General features: G+C 46.2%; 1 protein-coding gene across 1 annotated transcript; it reads left to right on the top strand.

Annotated features, from left to right (window-relative positions):
* The first annotated feature begins 1,815 nt into the window (after window positions 1-1,815).
* LOC116956861 (E3 ubiquitin/ISG15 ligase TRIM25-like) lies at window positions 1,816-17,819 on the top strand. Its single transcript, XM_076054884.1, has 6 exons — window positions 1,816-2,452; window positions 2,715-2,810; window positions 6,166-6,399; window positions 7,254-7,276; window positions 10,243-10,343; window positions 16,579-17,819. The coding sequence occupies exons 1-6, from the start codon at window positions 1,895-1,897 to the stop codon at window positions 17,133-17,135; spliced, it is 1,569 nt and encodes a 522-aa protein (XP_075910999.1). The 5' UTR covers window positions 1,816-1,894; the 3' UTR covers window positions 17,136-17,819.
* Window positions 17,820-18,076: the final 257 nt, after the last annotated feature.

The following is an 18,076-nucleotide window of genomic DNA, read 5'->3' as shown; positions in this document are numbered from 1 at the left end:
TTGTCAAGAGGTTTCACGCTTCTCACCATGCTTATTAGACACTCATTATACAGTGTATTGTATACCCAGTTGCTTTGTGATTAATAGCCCAGCTTATTGAAGAATATATTAAGTTCATTTATGGTATTATGTAGTATAGACTTAATTATTTTCACATCGGTTTACTGTATGAAAGTTGGGTAATTGGAGACCTTTAGCGTCCATATACTAAATACCTCTGTTGATAGGTAAACTCTGAATTTAAAATAGCAATTTTTGTCACAAGCTAATCCCACAGCTATTTCAATGCTAAATTCTGCTGCTTTGATACTCAAACTCCTTTGTCAAGAGGTTTCACACCTCCCACCAAGCTTAAAAAGACGCCACGAATCTTAACAACGATCATTGGAGCACATCTAAATGCGCAACTTTAAATAAATATAGACAACACGTTGTACTTAATTAAATATACTTTTTAATAAATGTTTTCTCCTACAACATCAGAGTGCAGCACCACATTAAATACGCACTACAATGACAATAGTTGAAAGCGATTTGAACGATGTTTCATTTTTTTGGGGGGGGTGGGGCAGAGCTTTGTAACGTCATATTTGAGGGGGGGGGTCTGACTTTTTGTGACGCCGTGTGACGATTGGGGGGGGGGGGGTCAAAATCGTCAAAAATCGCGTGACGTCTTTTATGGACGGCCCCATACCTGGTAAAGTCCAGGATGTAAAATTTTTACATTAACAATAGGTGATGAATGTTTTTAATGTTATGAAGATTTAAACCCTCAATTTTGTTACACATAATTGGAAAATATTCGGTGAGTCATCTAGATAATGAGCTAAAATGAACGACGATGTTTGTTTAGCTAGGAGTTCGCTGTGGTAATGCGTGAGGCCACCCACCCAGGAACCCAAGCACTCAACCGCACGCCCTCCCGGCCAGCCATCCTCCCTCCCTCAAAACCTACTCCCCCACCCTTCACGCCATCCTCCTGCCCATCTGTCTCCCCTCTCACCAAATAACCCTCCCACTCAGTCAACCTCTGCCACCACCACCCACTCACTCCCACCTTCCATAAGCACGAGTGGCTACGTATGCTGCGAAATAAGTTCAACATACATACTCACACACCCACTCACCCAACCACTCACCCACTCACCCACTCGCCCACCTAGACACCCACTCACCCACACACCTCCGATTAGCATACATACAACCACCATCCACCCAGAATAAAACGGTGTAGTAGGAATAAATAAATAAATATATTTCACAGATGGACAGAGGATGCATGAAGCCAGTAGGTAAATATTAGTTGATAAAAGTTGAAAACGTTTACAGACTGCGAAACTTAAACAAACAGGCCTTGCAAGAAAAAAATGGATAAAGACACAGATGGGAAAAAAACAAGTTAATTTTTACATCAGAATGTCTGTATAAGGTGCGGTTCCACTGTGTGCAATGCACACAGCCTGACCCGAGCCGGTCAATCAGCCTGTGGGACAAACCATTATCGCTGTGTGCCTGGCTGATGCTGCTGCTGGGTTTTGTTTCTACAAATATATCACTTGAGACCAGTCAAAGCTATGTATGTATGTACTGTATGTTGAACTTCTTTCACACCATATGTAGCCAGCTGTGCTAATTCGAAGTGTAGGGGAAGGACAACAAACACAAAAAATAAGTTTTAGCTAACGCAGTGCATGTCTGTAACGCCACGTCTACACAGGTGAGCACGGCCGCCGTGTGGAACATTCCACGGTGTGTCTCGAGGTATTTATAACTTAACTGCAGGTAAAGTCAGGTCATTTCCTTGTTCGTCTCCGCTGTGTGAGCAGCTGCTGCCGCTGCGATAGCTCCTCCGTGAGCCGCGGTGAGCGACTGAGTCCAAGTGAAGCCATGGGCCATGGCGAACACGTCTCCCAGTGATTGTGTAGACAGTGAGCTGAGCTGCCCCATCTGCCTGTGCACGTTTGACTGCCCCTCCACGCTGAGCTGCGGACACTCGTTCTGCCTCCGGTGTCTGGACGGTGCCTGGGAGAGAGCGAGCAGCTTCAGCTGCCCGCAGTGCCGAGCGACCTTCCCTGAGCGACCCCAGCTGAAGAGGAACGTGGCGCTCGCAAACCTGGTGGAGCAGCTCAGAGTTGGAGAGAGGATGGCCACAGTTGTCGTCTGTGACGGCTGTGATGATGGGGAGACTCCTGCAGTGAAGACCTGCCTCAGGTGTGAGATGTCGCTGTGTGAGTCCCACTTGAAACCTCACCTGAACAACCCGAGATTGATGGACCACGTCCTGGTGGCTCCCATTGTCAGCCTGGAGGAGCGAAGATGCCAGCAGCATGGAGACCCTTACAGGTTCTTCTGCAAGCAGGACGAGTGCCTGGCCTGCATGGTCTGCACCATCGCAGGAGACCATAGAGGACATGATGTCATCACACTGGAGAAAGAGCACGAAACACGGAAGGTGAGGCCTCCATACGAAGAGTGAGAACCACTCAATTGCAAACCAATGATACAACTAGAGCAGATAGACAGTGGGCATAACGACGTGGGATGTAAATCATCAGTGTGGGCCAATTCCTTCTCCACTGTCCCTTGCCTTTCAGACTGTTCAGTCAGTAGAGGCTGACTTACTGGCCATCACTGTGGAGGGCTCCGTGTGGAGTGGGGCTGAGATGGAGCCGCTCAGGGAGTGGAGTCTCCTCTGGTGACTTCGTCTCTTACAGAGTGGAGTCGGAGAGGAAACACTAGCGGTGGAGGAGAAGAGGAAAAAGGCGGAGGTGTCCGTGGGACAGATGAAGGCCGCTCGCAAGGACGTGCAGGTACGACGTGTGGCCTCTGTGACCCTGTGACCTCCACCCTGCGTGGAGTCTGTGACTCTCCCTGTGAGAACAATTCCGTAGATCCAAGTGAAATTTTGTTAGTCTTGAGTCAATGTGTAATAACGGTGCAGGATATTGCAGTGTTATGGCTATGGGTGCTTGAAATTTAAATTTAAACAAATGCAACATTTATATAAAAAAAAAGAATATCTCGTGAGACTGCAACTCATTTTTCTGGATAATTCGAATGTCTTGCAATGGGTGAGACAAAAGCACAGTATGGTGCAACGACTGCATTGGATTAAAAACCAACAAATAAAACAAATACAATTAGGATCAAAATATTGCTAGAAATCGGCGGTTAAATTTTACAACACGAGATGCGACCCTGAAGAGATGCCTGGCGTTACGAAATGGAGCGGATATTGGAATGTGGTTCAGTTTGTGTAACTTGTGGGTCGGGGTAGCGCCATCTGACATGCACTGCACAGTTCGTAGGCTTCAGAGAGTTGTATTACCCGATCCTCAACAACTACCCAGCAGGGTGTGGTAATCAAATAGCGTGCTACTCGCAATAACATCACCGGGTCACAACTCTCCTCGCTCAGCAGAGACAATACTGCACACAGGTTCACCCGATCAAAATGTACATGTTCACATACAGTACACCATCATATGGTTGTCCTTTAAAACACTATACAGAGTTCGTACCTCTCATAGAGCATGGAGTTAGAGAGGATGGGCTATTTTTATTAACCGAATCTATGTTTATTTTATCATGAAAGGGCTACTGAGCTATGAAGCTCTTTTTTCACAAGTTACCTGGCTATCTTAAATGATAGTCCAACGAATTGATTTATCACGTAGGCAATTATTGCAGCCAAATACTATAAACGCGTGATGTTGATTCTAAATTTGGAGGGAAAACCCAGAGCACCCAAATTAAAATCCACGGAACACGCAGTCTCCAAATATACAATAGGCGTCAGAGTCAGGATCAACCCACGATGTCCTGCAAACCCGGCGAGGTGGTTAACATCTCGCCACCGTGGCACCCAGTAGCTCTCCCACAGAGCAGGTTCTCTCTGAGACCATTCCACCCACCAGTCATTCAAAGTTGCACCTCCAACAGGGGCTGGAAACTCAGCAGAGATGAGACTCCCCTTACCGTGAGCACTCCTCCGCCTTGGCTCTCTCGCCGATTGCTCCCACGGTGTCAGCTCGCGGGCTTCTTCCCAGCGTGGTCCCACTCCGTGGAGTCTCGCCTGGTCCTGCCTGAAAGTTCTTGTCCTCCAGACACAGACCTGAGTTGGTGTCGTGTCCTCCACACTCCTGAAAGGCTATGAGGATAGATATGCACTCGTTCTGTGTATCGCACATCAGTGTGTTTATTTACTACCCTCCAAGTGTAAGTGGACTGCAGTGAGATGATGTGCCATCTGTCTGACGCCTTTAAAGCTCTTTTCTGGACAAGTTTCCTGGCAATGAACGTCGCTCCCGTTCAATTCTTCTTCGCAAAATTGTGGGTCACGTGGTCTTTCCTAATATGGAGTGCCTGGCTCTCCACGTCGAAGCTCCTCCCCCTCCTGTAAATACGCTCTACCCGTATGGTGATCTCTCGCACACTCATTAACTCTCTTCCAGAAAACAATAAAATACAATAATTATTGTCCACTGTCAATTTGTACACAATGTTCGTCACAACAGTGAATGCAGGAACCACTATAAAGCAAACATAATATATAAGTTATGGAGATTTAAAATCTGTTTAATTGTATTACAGTTCGCATGAATGTATCGTGTATTCGTTATTGAGTATCGGTGTCGTACATGTTAATGGAAAGGATAATTACGTAATTGCGTCGACATTTGATGTTTTCAACGATATTGCTATATGCTTGTTTTTTTTGTTGTCACCTGCATAGATTTCCAATGTAACGCAAATGCTGCTGTAAAAGAGGGCACCAAGTCACCTGGTGGTATTAATAATTTACACAAAATAACCATGTTGTGGAGAATATTATTACAAACAGATAAGCAGACACGACATCTTCAGATATATGTCTCTATGTCAAAATTATGCATGTAAGACACTTTTAAAATCCCATCAGCCCCACTAACTGAGAGTACATAATTTAAGAAGTATTGATTCAGTACAGGAAACTTTGGAGAGGTTCATGCATCATATAATTTTGCATCTGATTAGGATCCATATAAAAAATTGGGTCATTGCCTATAATTGTTGGCAGGTCATCAGCATTCATTCAAGCAAGCCTGGCACTGCTAATGAGACACTCCATGTCAAAGCAGGTCCAGAGTTTGCATGTACTGAATCAATGCTGCTAAAATTATGCATTACCAAATAGCTGTGGGGCTGACAGATTATGCATACAGATCTGCGAAGTAGGCCACTTGTGTGCTTATCGATTGTATCAATAATTTGCAGATCATTATCAATACACCTCTGGATGAAGGCTTCCCAACATCGTGCTAACCATTGAGGCTAGTGTGGCCATACTTAGATGCGCTGGTAAACTACCTCCTCATTAGGGTTGACAACTTCCCAGGTTTGACTTGCACAGCTTAGGAGTTGGCTTCGGTGTTCGGCTGGTAGGAATTTATTTCATAATATAGGTTTTTTTGGGGGTTAAATCGAGTAGAAATATTAGTGTGTCGTTAAAACCCACCACCACCCGACACAGCCAACCAGTAAGGGTTGTCACGTAAACGAAACATGCCAATTCGCACAATGGACAGGAAGGACAAGATCAAAGGGCTCGCATAATGTGCATGCATAATTTACACTGGCATCTTTAATCCCCCTCACCCCACTTTGCGCAAGGACGCAGAAGTGTGGTCACCACTTCTATGCCTCTATATAAGGAACGAAACAGATGGCCTCCACAAATCTGGCTGTCGCCCAATGAAGCTAGTTGTAATTACTGGTGAAACGTCGCTAACAGATGGTAAATGTTGTGGCTTGGCTCTCCAACACACCAGTGTGCTGTACTAGTGACGAAATGGCCACGTTCTGTTTACGCGACAACCCTTACTAGTTGGCTGTGTCGGGTGATGGCGGGTTTTAACAACACATTTATATATTTATGTGATCTAACCCCCCAAAAAACGCTATTGTGGATATTGGTTAAACCAGGAATTGATTTGTAACAGAATGTGGTCATATTGGCTTGAACTTCATTACATTATACTGCATGGTTTAGATAAACCTGGGCCGACTATTAAATATGCCTGGGTTTAGTCTGTGGAAAAGGTAGCAAACCTTCCTCCACTATCCCACCTGGTAATAGGGCTGTGAAAAAGTGAATTGATATAATTCGTCACACGCCCTTTGCAGGATTCCATGGCCCAGACCAAGGTTCGCATCTCAGGCGAGTTCACCCGCATGAGGGCGACGCTGAACGAGGACGAGAGGGCAGCTCTGGACCGCGTGGACGTGAAGGGGCGCGAGCTGCTGTCAAAGATCGAGGAGAACATCGCTCATTACGAGCGCGAGATCAGCGAGCTCCAGGCAGCAGCCACGTGCCTGCGCGCTCTGCAGGAGGAGAGGGACTCGCTCACGTTCCTGCAGGTAGAGCGCTTGCGGAGCCTGGGCAAGTGTCCCAGTTTGACAGAGCCCTCAGCAGTAGAGAAACTCCTGGCTAAAGGGTTCACGTATATCAGCACAGGCCCCAAGACTTGGAACAAACAGTGACTGGCTACTGACAGCTTCGATAGTACAGCAAATAACAATGAACACACGGTTACAGGAACCTGGGAATAGAGACCAAGCGAAGAAATTTCATGGACGTTTAGTGTGAGGAAATGAGAAAAAGAAATGTGGTGTCCTGCAATACGGTGGTTAACCCATTCCCGTTCTCAGACATCTGCAAGTTACAGCGTGGCTCCCATTCGCCGTTGAATATTGGAACACGCTAGTATTTAGCGTAAAATTTATTCAGAGAGGCATAGTGCCTTTGTTTTTAAAACATTTTAGTCACCGCAGAGAATGGTAGCGACACGACCGCACTCTGCGATAGTGGGGGCCAAACTGTGTCAAATTCCCTTCTGCATGACATTGTCAGAGCCTTGGTGCTGATAAAATTATATTATTTTAGTTCTAATAACAAAAGAACACGTATCAGTACACTTACAGTACACGTACTGATAACAAAGGAAGTGACCAACCCACAAAGACAGAGTCTGTGTGCATCTTCATCCCATTAACACATTAAAATTTTAATCAAATTGTTCATTTTCCAAGATCTCTTTCATTACCCTCACCATTTCCTTCTTTTGGTCACCGTCCCATGAATGATCTTACCTTGGTTGCAATTCTCATCGTGTTGTACATTAATACAATAATACACTCTGATCACTCCTGTCCATCTATGATTAAATTTACCTTATATTATTGATCATCTCCGTCCATGTTTTCTTCCACAGAGTCATATGAAGAAGACAGAGAGGTACCTTGGTGCACTAACACAGGCTGAGGCTGGGTTTGCTCAACATGTGAATGCGTTAGTAGGAGAGGGATTTGAAGAACTCAGAAAAGAATCGGCGAGGGTTACTGTGCTTCAGCGCATCCATCTTCCTCTGTCCATAGTTGTGCAAATTTCCTTAAGGAACCTGTATTCTAAATTTACATTTAAAGCTTTCGTGACTGCAGGAATTCATATTCTTGGTTCTTTCGGTAAAGTCACGTAGAAGGGAAACAATAAAATAATAAAAATATGAAACAATAAAATTCTCACAACGTTTCTACTGCAACATAAGCAATCATCATCAGGTGTGAAAACCACAGCAAGAAAATTTGAAAAAAATTGGCGGTTATTTTTAACGTTAGCACCACGGAGTGCGATTTGACAGTTTGTTCAGTTGGACGAGTCCATCTATGTTCGGAAAAGAGGAGGGGGGAGACGAAAATAATGGATGCAGTCTGAAAGCCACCATAAGCGTGAACAATCAATTAAGACCCGAAATGGTTTATCAAATTCTTCTAATGATTGCTAAGCCAGAATCCATCTTCTCGGTTGAAATTGTCTCTGTTTGTATATGTGGATAGCCTCATGAACGAATCTCTCATGGTAGCCAGATGGCTTGCAAAGAACCTCTGTCTTGGAAAAGTCAATTTTTCCATGAAAATGTTGGCTACAACCGGAGATAGGGGGGAACCCATTGGGGTGCCCTCAGTTTGTTTGTAGAAAGTTCCATTCCAAGTGAAGTATGTATTGGTTAAGCAGTGTCTCACCAGGGGGGTACCTCAGTGTTTAGTCCTTGATGAACCAAGTCTTCAATGATTGCGATGGTGTCAGGTACAGGAACTTTGGTGAATAAGGAAACTACATCAAAACTGACAAGCAGGCCGTCTGGGGACAGGGAAATACCCTTGATCGTCGATACCAGGTGAGTAGAATTTTGTACCGCAGAGGTGGTTTTCCAGTGAAAGGCCGCAGGATTTCAGACAGTAAATGTGAACTCACATGGTGCAGACAGCTTGAGCTTCTCAATGACTCCACTCAGCCAGCTCACGTTTTCTGTCTGAAATCCTGCGGCCTTTCACTGGAAAAACCACCTCTGCGGTACAAAATTCTACTCACCTGGTATCGACAATCAAGGGTATTTCCCTGTCCCCAGACGACCTGCTTGTCAGTTTTGATGTAGTTTCCTTATTCACCAAAGTTCCTGTACCTGACACCATCGCAGTCATTGAAGACTTGGTTCATCAAGGACTAAACACTGAGGTACCCCCCCTGGTAAGACACTGCTTAACCAATACATACTTAACTTGGAATGGAACTTTCTACAAACAAACTGAGGGCACCCCAATGGGCTCCCTCCTATCTCCGGTTGTTGCCAACATTTTCATGGAAAAATTTGAGACTGACGCCATCCAGAATGCCACTCTGCGCCCAACCTTATGGAAGAGGTACGTGGATGACATTTTTGTCATCTGGCCACATGGCCGGCCTGCTCTAGATCAATTCTTTGACCACATCAATTCCATACACCCAGCCATCAGATTTACCATGGAAGTCGAAAAAGATGGGAAGCTACCTTTTTTGGATGTCCTAATAAAAAAGAGACCTGATGGTTCAATGAGCCACTCTGTCTACAGGAAAGCTACCCATATGGATGCTTACCTGAAACCGGATTCCCACCGCCATCCATACCAGAATAATTCCCTCATTAAGACTCTGCACCATAGAGCCCAATGCAAATCCGACCAGGAACACATAGCCAGTGAACTCAAGCACGTACACCAAGCTCTTAAGGCTAATGGTTACTCCGACTACATAATCCGCAAAGCTATCACTCCAACCATGAAGAAGGACCCTCTTGAAGAGCCTTTCAACACCATCACTTTACCTTACATTGCGGGGATCACAAAAAAAGATCTCCAAAATCTTGAATAAACACAAGATCCAGGTCAGATTCAACACATTACATAAAATTCGTAATCTGGTTCCGTCTGTAAAAAATGTGATTCCGGACATACAGTATCCTGGCGTCTACAAACTAAGTTGCCTCTGTTGTAGTAGTTACATTGGAGAAACCAAACGACATGTCTCGGACTGCATTCGTGAACACAAAGCAGACCTAAAACACGGTAGGATCAACACCTCGGCCGTGGCAGATCACTGTTATAATTCAGTAGGCTCACATGACATTGACTTCTCCAAGACAGAGGTTCTTTGCAAGCCATCTGGCTACCATGAGAGATTCGTTCATGAGGCTATCCACAAATACAAACACAGAGACAATTTCAACCGAGAAGATGGATTCTGGCTCAGCAATCATTGGAAGGATTTGATAAACCATTTCGGGTCTTAATTGATTGTTCACGCTTACGGTGGCTTTCAGCCAGCATACATTAATCTTTCGTCTCCCCCCTCCTCTTTTTCGAACATAGATGGACTCGACCATCTGAACAAACTGTCAAATCGCACTCCATGGTGCTAACGTTAAAAATAACCGCCACTTTTTTCGAATTTTCTAGCTGTGGTTTTCACACCTGATGATGATTGCTTGTGTTGCAGTCGAAACGTTGTGAGAATTTTATTGTTTTATATTTTATTATTATTTTATTGTTTCCCTTCTACGTGACTTTACCATAAGAACCAAGAATATGAACCTGTATTCGTTCTCTGCAACGTTAACGTTTTTGTTTCGTTGTGGCCGTGCTCACGCACAATGGATCTACTTTTTAGGATAGCCAGGCAACTGGCTAAGTGGGAACAACCGTGTTACATATCGAAATAAACTGAATATTGAACATTACCCTGCCCACCTCCTGCAGGATTCTACCCTAAAGTGATTTTATTCTCCTCATCTACCCTGTGCTGTATCAGTGCTGTGTCTGCACTGTTTGTATGTCTACATGTTGACATGCGCTCGTGTGAAGTCCTCTCTCCCTTCCCCGTGTGCTTAGGACTGAGAACCCCCCACCACCCGCTCCTCCGAGTGACTTGACTTTGGGTGACGTGAGCTGGCTGAGTGGAGTCATTGAGAAGCTCAAGCTGTCTGCACCATGTGAGTTCACATTCACACGGCCAAGACCCGTATGTATGTATGTTCAACTTATTTTCCACCGTACATTGCCAACCGTGCTAACAACCGCCATTTTTCACTAAGTGGTGGTTACTTCACCACGGCGCTAGTGGCAGACTAAGTGTATGTTAAGACCACGTGAAGTATCGAACGCCCGCTGACAGGTCACGGGACAAACCCAGGTGCCATGGGTCGACTGACTGAAATGACTGGCCGATGTACCACCTGTGCCCCCTACTGTGCCAAGGAGACAGACCAAAGGATAGAAACACACATCCAAATAAATGCAGGCAGGTTTAGAGGACATATATTTGTTTTTGCTTGTCGAAGATGGTATCCTATTCATCATCATTCCCCCAATGAGTTAATCAAACCTGGCTCAGTGTAAAGGGGAGGTCTGTGCTGTTGAAACAGCCAAGCCCAAATAGCAGGGCCCTGGGTTCAAGCCCCATTTTTACTCCTATTCAGGATAGCCAATATCCTCAAATGTGATGAGTCTAGCCTTAGCTTAGTCTCCAATGACTGAACAACAGATCCAACCCTCACAACTCATGGCACTCAATTCACTCTCAACTAGGGGTGAGGGCATCGATATCAGTGGCGGAGGTAGAGTGGATCTCAATAATGTAGACAACTCAGCTTCTGTCACACGGGAGTAATGACATCAACACCTTCATCATCATCCATGATCTATCCACTGCTGGATGAATGCCTCCACAAGTCAATGTAGTTACTCCATATCTCATTTTACATATCTAGAGCGCCTTAGCTTAATGCGCTCACATCGTCGCTCCATCTCTCGGGCGAACACTCACCATTGGCTGCCGCTCCATCATTAGTGTCAACCACCAGACCTCGTCCGTTTTGGCGATCTGTCCTGCCTGAGCACTCCTCACCATCATCACCACGATTCATGGGCAGATAGCCCGTAGCAAGTGTCCACTGCAAATTCCGTCATTTCTTTCCACGTTCCTCTGCCTTGTGCCAATATTCTCACGTAGTGCCACCTCTTTCTGGCACTAATCTCTTTTCTCATTTTGTGTTAGGTCTTCCTCTATGAGTCTCTACGAATCCCTATTGGTCTCGACGAGTCTCAATGGGTATCTACGAGTCTCAAGGAGTATGTATAGCTCTCCAAACATCTCTGGATCTGTGAGTCTCTATGGATCACTGAGTCTCTGGGTCTCTATTAGTCAATCATCATCACGATCCATTGGCAGATAGCCCAAAGTAGGTGTCCACTGCATATTTTGTAATTTGTTTCCACTTTCCCCTCTATTTTGTAGTGCCAATATGCTCAAGTAGTAAGCACATCTTTCTGGCACCAATCTCTTGTGATGTCGGCATCAAGCCATTCTCTAGCGCCCCTACTTTGTTTTACTTACCAACTGGTTTGGTGATGCTGGCACTGCGTCGGCAGTGGTGCACAATCACAAATAACAAAACAACTCAACAGATGATTCAGAGCACACACATATTTATACACGTGATATGAAGAAGGGCATTGCCGGAAACGTCCACTACCATATTTTTCCTTTTAAGGTAGTCTTATTGATGAATGCGAGTGTTTTTTTTTTAAGTAGTTTTATTAGTAACCTATATTATGCTATTTAATTTGCATGTATTCCCTTCTGCACAGGCTCCTGTTTCTGTCTGTCAGTTTTATTACAAGTGTGTACTTCTCCATCCTTATTTGCGCACTTTTCAGCTTTTGTTAAATGTCATTTGTATGTGTTGTGTGGTGTATGAAGACTCGGGAGGCAGAATTGATAGTAAAAGCTTACGCCAGTTTATTAACACAAGAGGTTAACAATACACACCAGAGGTGTCCCTACACTCGGCCCTTCACGCGGACCTCGGGCTCTATCTGCTGCTAGCCTTGGCTATCTCTTGACTCTCTCAACCAGCACCACCCGACCGAGGAGAGCAGCACTCCACATAAACGTAGCCGGCTCTTGCAGACTTCTCTCAGCCCTACCCCTGGCTATCTCCTCAGACACTCTCCATCCCGGGCCCCAATAACGACCCCGCTTTCGTCACCCGATCCCCCTTAAGTTTCCAGAGGTGACATGATATCATCGCGCCTCACCGTGCGCATGACGTTATGTCTCCATACTACTCTTCTACATATGTATGCATGTTGAACAAATTTTGCACCATACGTAGCCAACCGTGCTAATCTATGGGTCTCTGTGAGTCTCTATGGGGCTGGGTGTCTGTGAGTCTCTGTGTGTGTATATATTTTGAACTTCTTTTGCAACATACTGAGCCAACTGTGCTTATTGGAAGATTTGTCAGAATGTGTTAGTGTTCATGGATCTGAACAATTTAACACAATAGGGGCCACTGCACTGATTGAAAACTTTCACTGATTGGACACACGGTACGCTGCTTTTCATTGTCAAGTTCAGATGTCTAATAGCACTCCCACCTGCTCTCCCCCACACTTGCTCATAGACGTAAAGTGTGGCTGTTATATCACGTGTTATTACATGAGAAATTGATAAGGAATGAGAGCCTCTCAGTAAAATCGTGAACATTCTGATTCATTTAAAATTGATTAATAAGGAATGGGCGAAGTGTCCATTCCAATGTAACAGATGAGTCCAAGGACAATGCATAAATTATCAGAGTATTGTTTTTGTTTACATTTTGACTGCAAGTATTGTGGTTAATTTATACATGATTCCTTGCAAAAGGTGTCAGTTTTGTTGCCAGAAAAAAAGGGGAAAACCCTATTAGTATATTTTGGTACTGTCAAAGGAGGCCTCATGATGAGTGAGGTGCTGTTGCTATTTTGCGTGAAAATGTTTAACACACAGACGCTATGGTTGTGTTAAGATTCTGTGTTCATATTCAGATGTTTATCAGAAAGCCAGACCAACGCTTAAGCTTGGTTGGCTGTGCAAAGCACGAGACAGGCAAAAAGGTAATTACAATAAAACATGTATCAATATATTTATACATTGATATTTAGTACACACACAAACACAGATGAGTGTATATCACTCTTACATTGCCTCTATTAACACCACACGTGTGCAGTGCCGGATTAAGCTCGTGCGGAGCCTGTAGCATATGTTTTAAAGTGGCCCTAAATAAATAACAATACACGTAAATATTAAAATACGTATGTTTAACTTGCAAAGTAAGGTCATTTAATCTTTTCATTTACTATACAGCCAGATTATACGACAAATCGCTAACATTAAACACCCAGTCGTTCATAAAAGTTGAAGGCAGTATGGTACTATAGTAATAGAGCAAGTGTAGAATCACTGAAGCAGAATTGAGAGCTTGAAAGCGTTAAGGCCCTCGAAAGTGCCCGGGCCCGTAGCATTTGTAGCTACTTTTGCTACGAGGATAATCTGGCACTGCACACACACGAGTGTACATCACTCTGACATGGGCTCTATTAACACCACACGTGTGTATACGATCGAGTTAGCAAGCTGTTGCTATCATGCGTGTGAGTGTGGTTTATACACACGCTATTATGCCGAAGATTCTTAGGATTGCAATATTAGAGTACTTGAGGCTGAGAGATTCAGACTCAGACGAGTTGAGGATTCTTAGGGTTCGTGTTACAGCCTGAAGCTCTCAGAATCGAAGGACACTTTAGTGTTTATTAGACAGCCAGACCAAGGCATAACCTAAATCACTACACAGGCAACAAGAAGTTAAGTACAAAAGAACATGAATCGATATCTACCGATACGTTGATATAGACAGAGATCCCTCGTATAGCCTTAACAGACTCTAGGGGCAAGTGCTGTTAGCGAGCTCCTATGAAGGCCGTGCCGGCCTTCATAGGAGCTCGAGTGTACATCACTACACCATCACACACACGAGTGTACATCACTACACCATCACACACACAGTGTACATCACTACACCATCACACACACGAGTGTACATCACTACACTATCACACACACAGTGTACATCACTACACCATCACACACACGAGTGTACATCACTACACTATCACACACAAAGTGTACATCACTACACCATCACACACACACGTGTACATCACTACACTATCACACACAAAGTGTACATCACTACACTATCACACACACGAGTGTACATCACTACACTATCACACACACGAGTGTACATCACTACACTATCACACACACGAGTGTACATCATTACACTGTCACACACACACACACGAGTGTACATCGCTACACTATCACACACACACAGTGTACATCACTACACTATCACACACACAGAGTGTACATCACTACACCATCACACACACACAGTGTACATCACTACACTATCACACACACAGAGTGTACATCACTACACTATCACACACACACAGTGTACATCACTACACTATCACACACACACAAGTGTACATCACTACACTATCACACACACAGAGTGTACATCACTACACCATCACACACACACAGTATACATCACTACACTATCACACACACACAGAGTGTACATCACTACACTATCACACACACACAGTGTACATCACTACACTATCACACACACACAGAGTGTACATGACTACACTATCACACACACACACGAGTGTACATCACTACACTATCACACACACAGTGTACATCACTACACTATCACACACACAGAGTGTACATCACTACACCATCACACCCACCTCGTGTGCCGGCCTTCACAGGTGCTCACCAACAGCACTTGCTCCTACAGTCTGTGAAAGGTGACACACGGGAGATGTTTGTGTTTGTTGTACACACACAGACGCTATGGCGGTGTTTATATCCACGCTGCTGCTGCTGTGATCCACTGCCTCCCACGGGCACTACCGCACAGTAGGGCTGAACGATTAATCGATTTCAAATCGAAATCGCAGTTTGAAACAATGCGATTAGCAAATCGCAAGGGCTGCGATCTTTTGCGATTTGAAAAGTCCTGCCAGTTTCTAATTGGAATTGTTTTGTGTTTTATTAATATAACTTTATTTATTTAACTTAACAATTGTTATATGTTTGATTTTTTTTATTTAAAACATTTTAATAAATACATGTTGGAAGCAATTCATATCTTTTAAGTTATCATCCTTGCATTAAAATATAATGAGCAGTTCATATCGTGATGGTATCACGTGGTAATGCTCCATCACGTGTTTTAAATCTATTACACAATGAATATCGAACTGAAGCTTGATTTCCAATTTTTTTTATCGCAAATCAAATCGCAACATCAGAAAAATCGCAATAAGAGATTCTCCCCAAATCGTGCAGCCATAGCGGACAGCGCGCCCCACCTCCTGGCACCTCGCAAAGCCCCGCACGGGCAGCCACCACCACCCTGCCTAGCAGGTGCTACAGGCTGCGGGGTCACGTGGTGGGGCAGTCACCACCCTGCCTAGCAGGTGCTACAGGCTGCGGGGTCACGTGGTGGGGCAGTCACCACCCTGCCTAGCAGGTGCTACAGGCTGCGGGGTCACGTGGTGGGGCAGTCACCACCCTGCCTAGCAGGTGCTACAGGCTGCGGGGTCACGTGGTGGGGCAGTCACCACCCTGCCTAGCAGGTGCTACAGGCTGCGGGGTCACGTGGTGGGGCAGTCACCACCCTGCCTAGCAGGTGCTACAGGCTGCGGGGTCACGTGGAGGGGCAGTCACCACCCTGCCTAGCAGGTGCTACAGGCTGCGGGGTCACGTGGTGGGGCAGTCACCACCCTGCCTAGCAGGTGCTACAGGCTGCGGGGTCACGTGGTGGGGCAGTCACCACCCTGCCTAGCAGGTGCTACAGGCTGCGGGGTCACGTGGTGGGACAGCCACCACCACCCTGCCTAGCAGGTGCTACAGGCTGCGGGGTCACGTGGTGGGGCAGTCACCACCCTGCCTAGCAGGTGCTACAGGCTGCGGGGCTACTTGGCGGGGAGCAGCTGGCAGTGCAGACAAACGCACCGTTGTACTGTACTTCTGTGCTCTCGCCTGCCTTCGCCAACGCACGGTGACCGGCGTGGTGAAGTATGGTCAATATCCCCCACGACCCGCATGGTGCAGGGAGGTCCTCATCTAGCAGCAGATTGACAAAGTGCCCGTTAGATGTCATCACACCGCTAGCTAAGCATTACAACGTTGTGTAACAATGCTCATTATGAATTGCTCTATTGTAGTGTACGTGCGTGTTAGTGCACGAATGATATTGTTAAAGTGCTGCTGTTGTTACACGGCTACTGTGATTATCGTTACTGCAGACGGACGCTCACCGACTGTGGACCCAAACTCGGCCTACAACAAACTCCAGATTTCCTCGGACCTCAGGACGGTGACGCTGACCGCTGTCTCCCAGGGTCGCCCCGATCACCCACACCGCTTTGATTACTGGGACCAAGCCCTGGGCTCAGAGAGCTTCTCGTCGGGTCAGCACTACTGGGAGGTGGACGTGGGGGGTGCGGCGCGGGGCTGTCAGGTTGGAGTCACGTACGGGACGATCGCACGGAAAGGGCGTGGTAAAGAGTGCAGGCTGGGACAGAACGACTCATCCTGGGTGTTATATAAAGATAACAACAACAGCTGCTACGTGCGTCATGGTGGTGTAGCTACCTCAGTGCCGGTGAGGGATCCTCCCCGGAGAGTCGGGTGTCACCTGCACTGGGAGGCGGGGCTGCTGTCGTTTTACCGCGCCGACTCCATGGAGCTGCTGCACTGCATTCACCACGCGTTTAGTCAGCCTCTCTACCCCGCACTGTATGTGTTGGGTGGTGTTGTTGGTACCTCAGTGAGGATTCTGGATCTGAGTCGTGCGTCCTGAGAGCACGGAGTGTGAGCAGCGCAGAGAAACGGGCACAACGCACAGACTCACGCACACAAAGACAGATCCCCCGTGCAGCCTTAACAGGCTGTTGGGGGAAGGGCTGATACAGAGCACCGATGAAGGCCGGCACGGCACTCGTGCGGGTGGGTGGCCAGCACCACGCCCGACAGCCTTTGTCTCCCCATTGGCGATATTTTCTCATCGCACCAGGTACTCATTTGAGGCTGAGTCGACCTAGGGAAGGCCCAGTACGGGTTTACTAAAACCATTGATAGCGAATATCTGAATCGGTCTTGGTTCTCCTGTAGGTCGACTCAGCCTCAAATGAGTACCTGGTGCGATGAGAAAATATCGCCCCTGGGGATACAAAGGCGGGTCTCTGCCAGGCTGGCCTACTCACTAACATCACTTGACCCAACAGTCTGTTAAAGCTACACAGGGGATTTTTGTCTTTAGTGTATAGAGGGGCATGTGCGCAGTGTGGGGTGGAGCGGTGGTGCAGTGGTTAGCGCACTGGTAGGGGAGGGCGGGGAATACTCTCCACGCCCTCGGCGTTGAGCGGAGTTCCACCGCGGGCGTGCTGGGAACACGTGTCACGTGACGCTACGGGGTGACGCGCGCCGTCCCCCTCGCGGTCACTCGCTCGTTGGGCGATAAACCAGGGGTGGGAATGGGGTGGGAATGGGATGGCATCACTAGGGGGGGGGGGCTACTCGTGGTGTGTGCCGGGCGTCGCTGGGATGAAGCATTTTTGTTATAACCAAGGGTCGAGGGACTCCTCCACCCACACAAAGTAGTTTTATTTTACAGGGCCTAGAGAGAGAGAATACATTTTAAAACCTAGTAGGAGGGCTTTCGCCACCAATATTTTTCGTAATAAAGGTTTGTTTTGTTTAACATTTTAATATCTTTGGACCTCCAGCCACAACCATGGATTC

This window comes from Petromyzon marinus, chromosome 68, assembly GCF_048934315.1.
Source record: "Petromyzon marinus isolate PM22_M1 ecotype Great Lakes invasive population chromosome 68, UKy_Petmar_22M1.pri1.0, whole genome shotgun sequence".
NCBI classification, from domain to species: domain Eukaryota; kingdom Metazoa; phylum Chordata; class Hyperoartia; order Petromyzontiformes; family Petromyzontidae; genus Petromyzon; species Petromyzon marinus.
The sequence above is the reverse complement of the archived record's forward strand: the minus strand, read 5'-3'. Positions and strand labels throughout refer to the sequence as shown.

Excerpts from the sequence above, each read along its gene's own strand:
- LOC116956861 (XM_076054884.1), top strand. The coding sequence starts at position 1,895 with ATGGCGAACACGTCTCCCAGTGATTGTGTAGACAGTGAGCTGAGCTGC. Across the intron at positions 2,811-6,165 it reads CCGCTCGCAAGGACGTGCAG|GATTCCATGGCCCAGACCAA; the intron begins GTACGACGTGTG and ends CGCCCTTTGCAG. Across the intron at positions 10,344-16,578 it reads GCTCAAGCTGTCTGCACCAT|ACGGACGCTCACCGACTGTG; the intron begins GTGAGTTCACAT and ends TCGTTACTGCAG.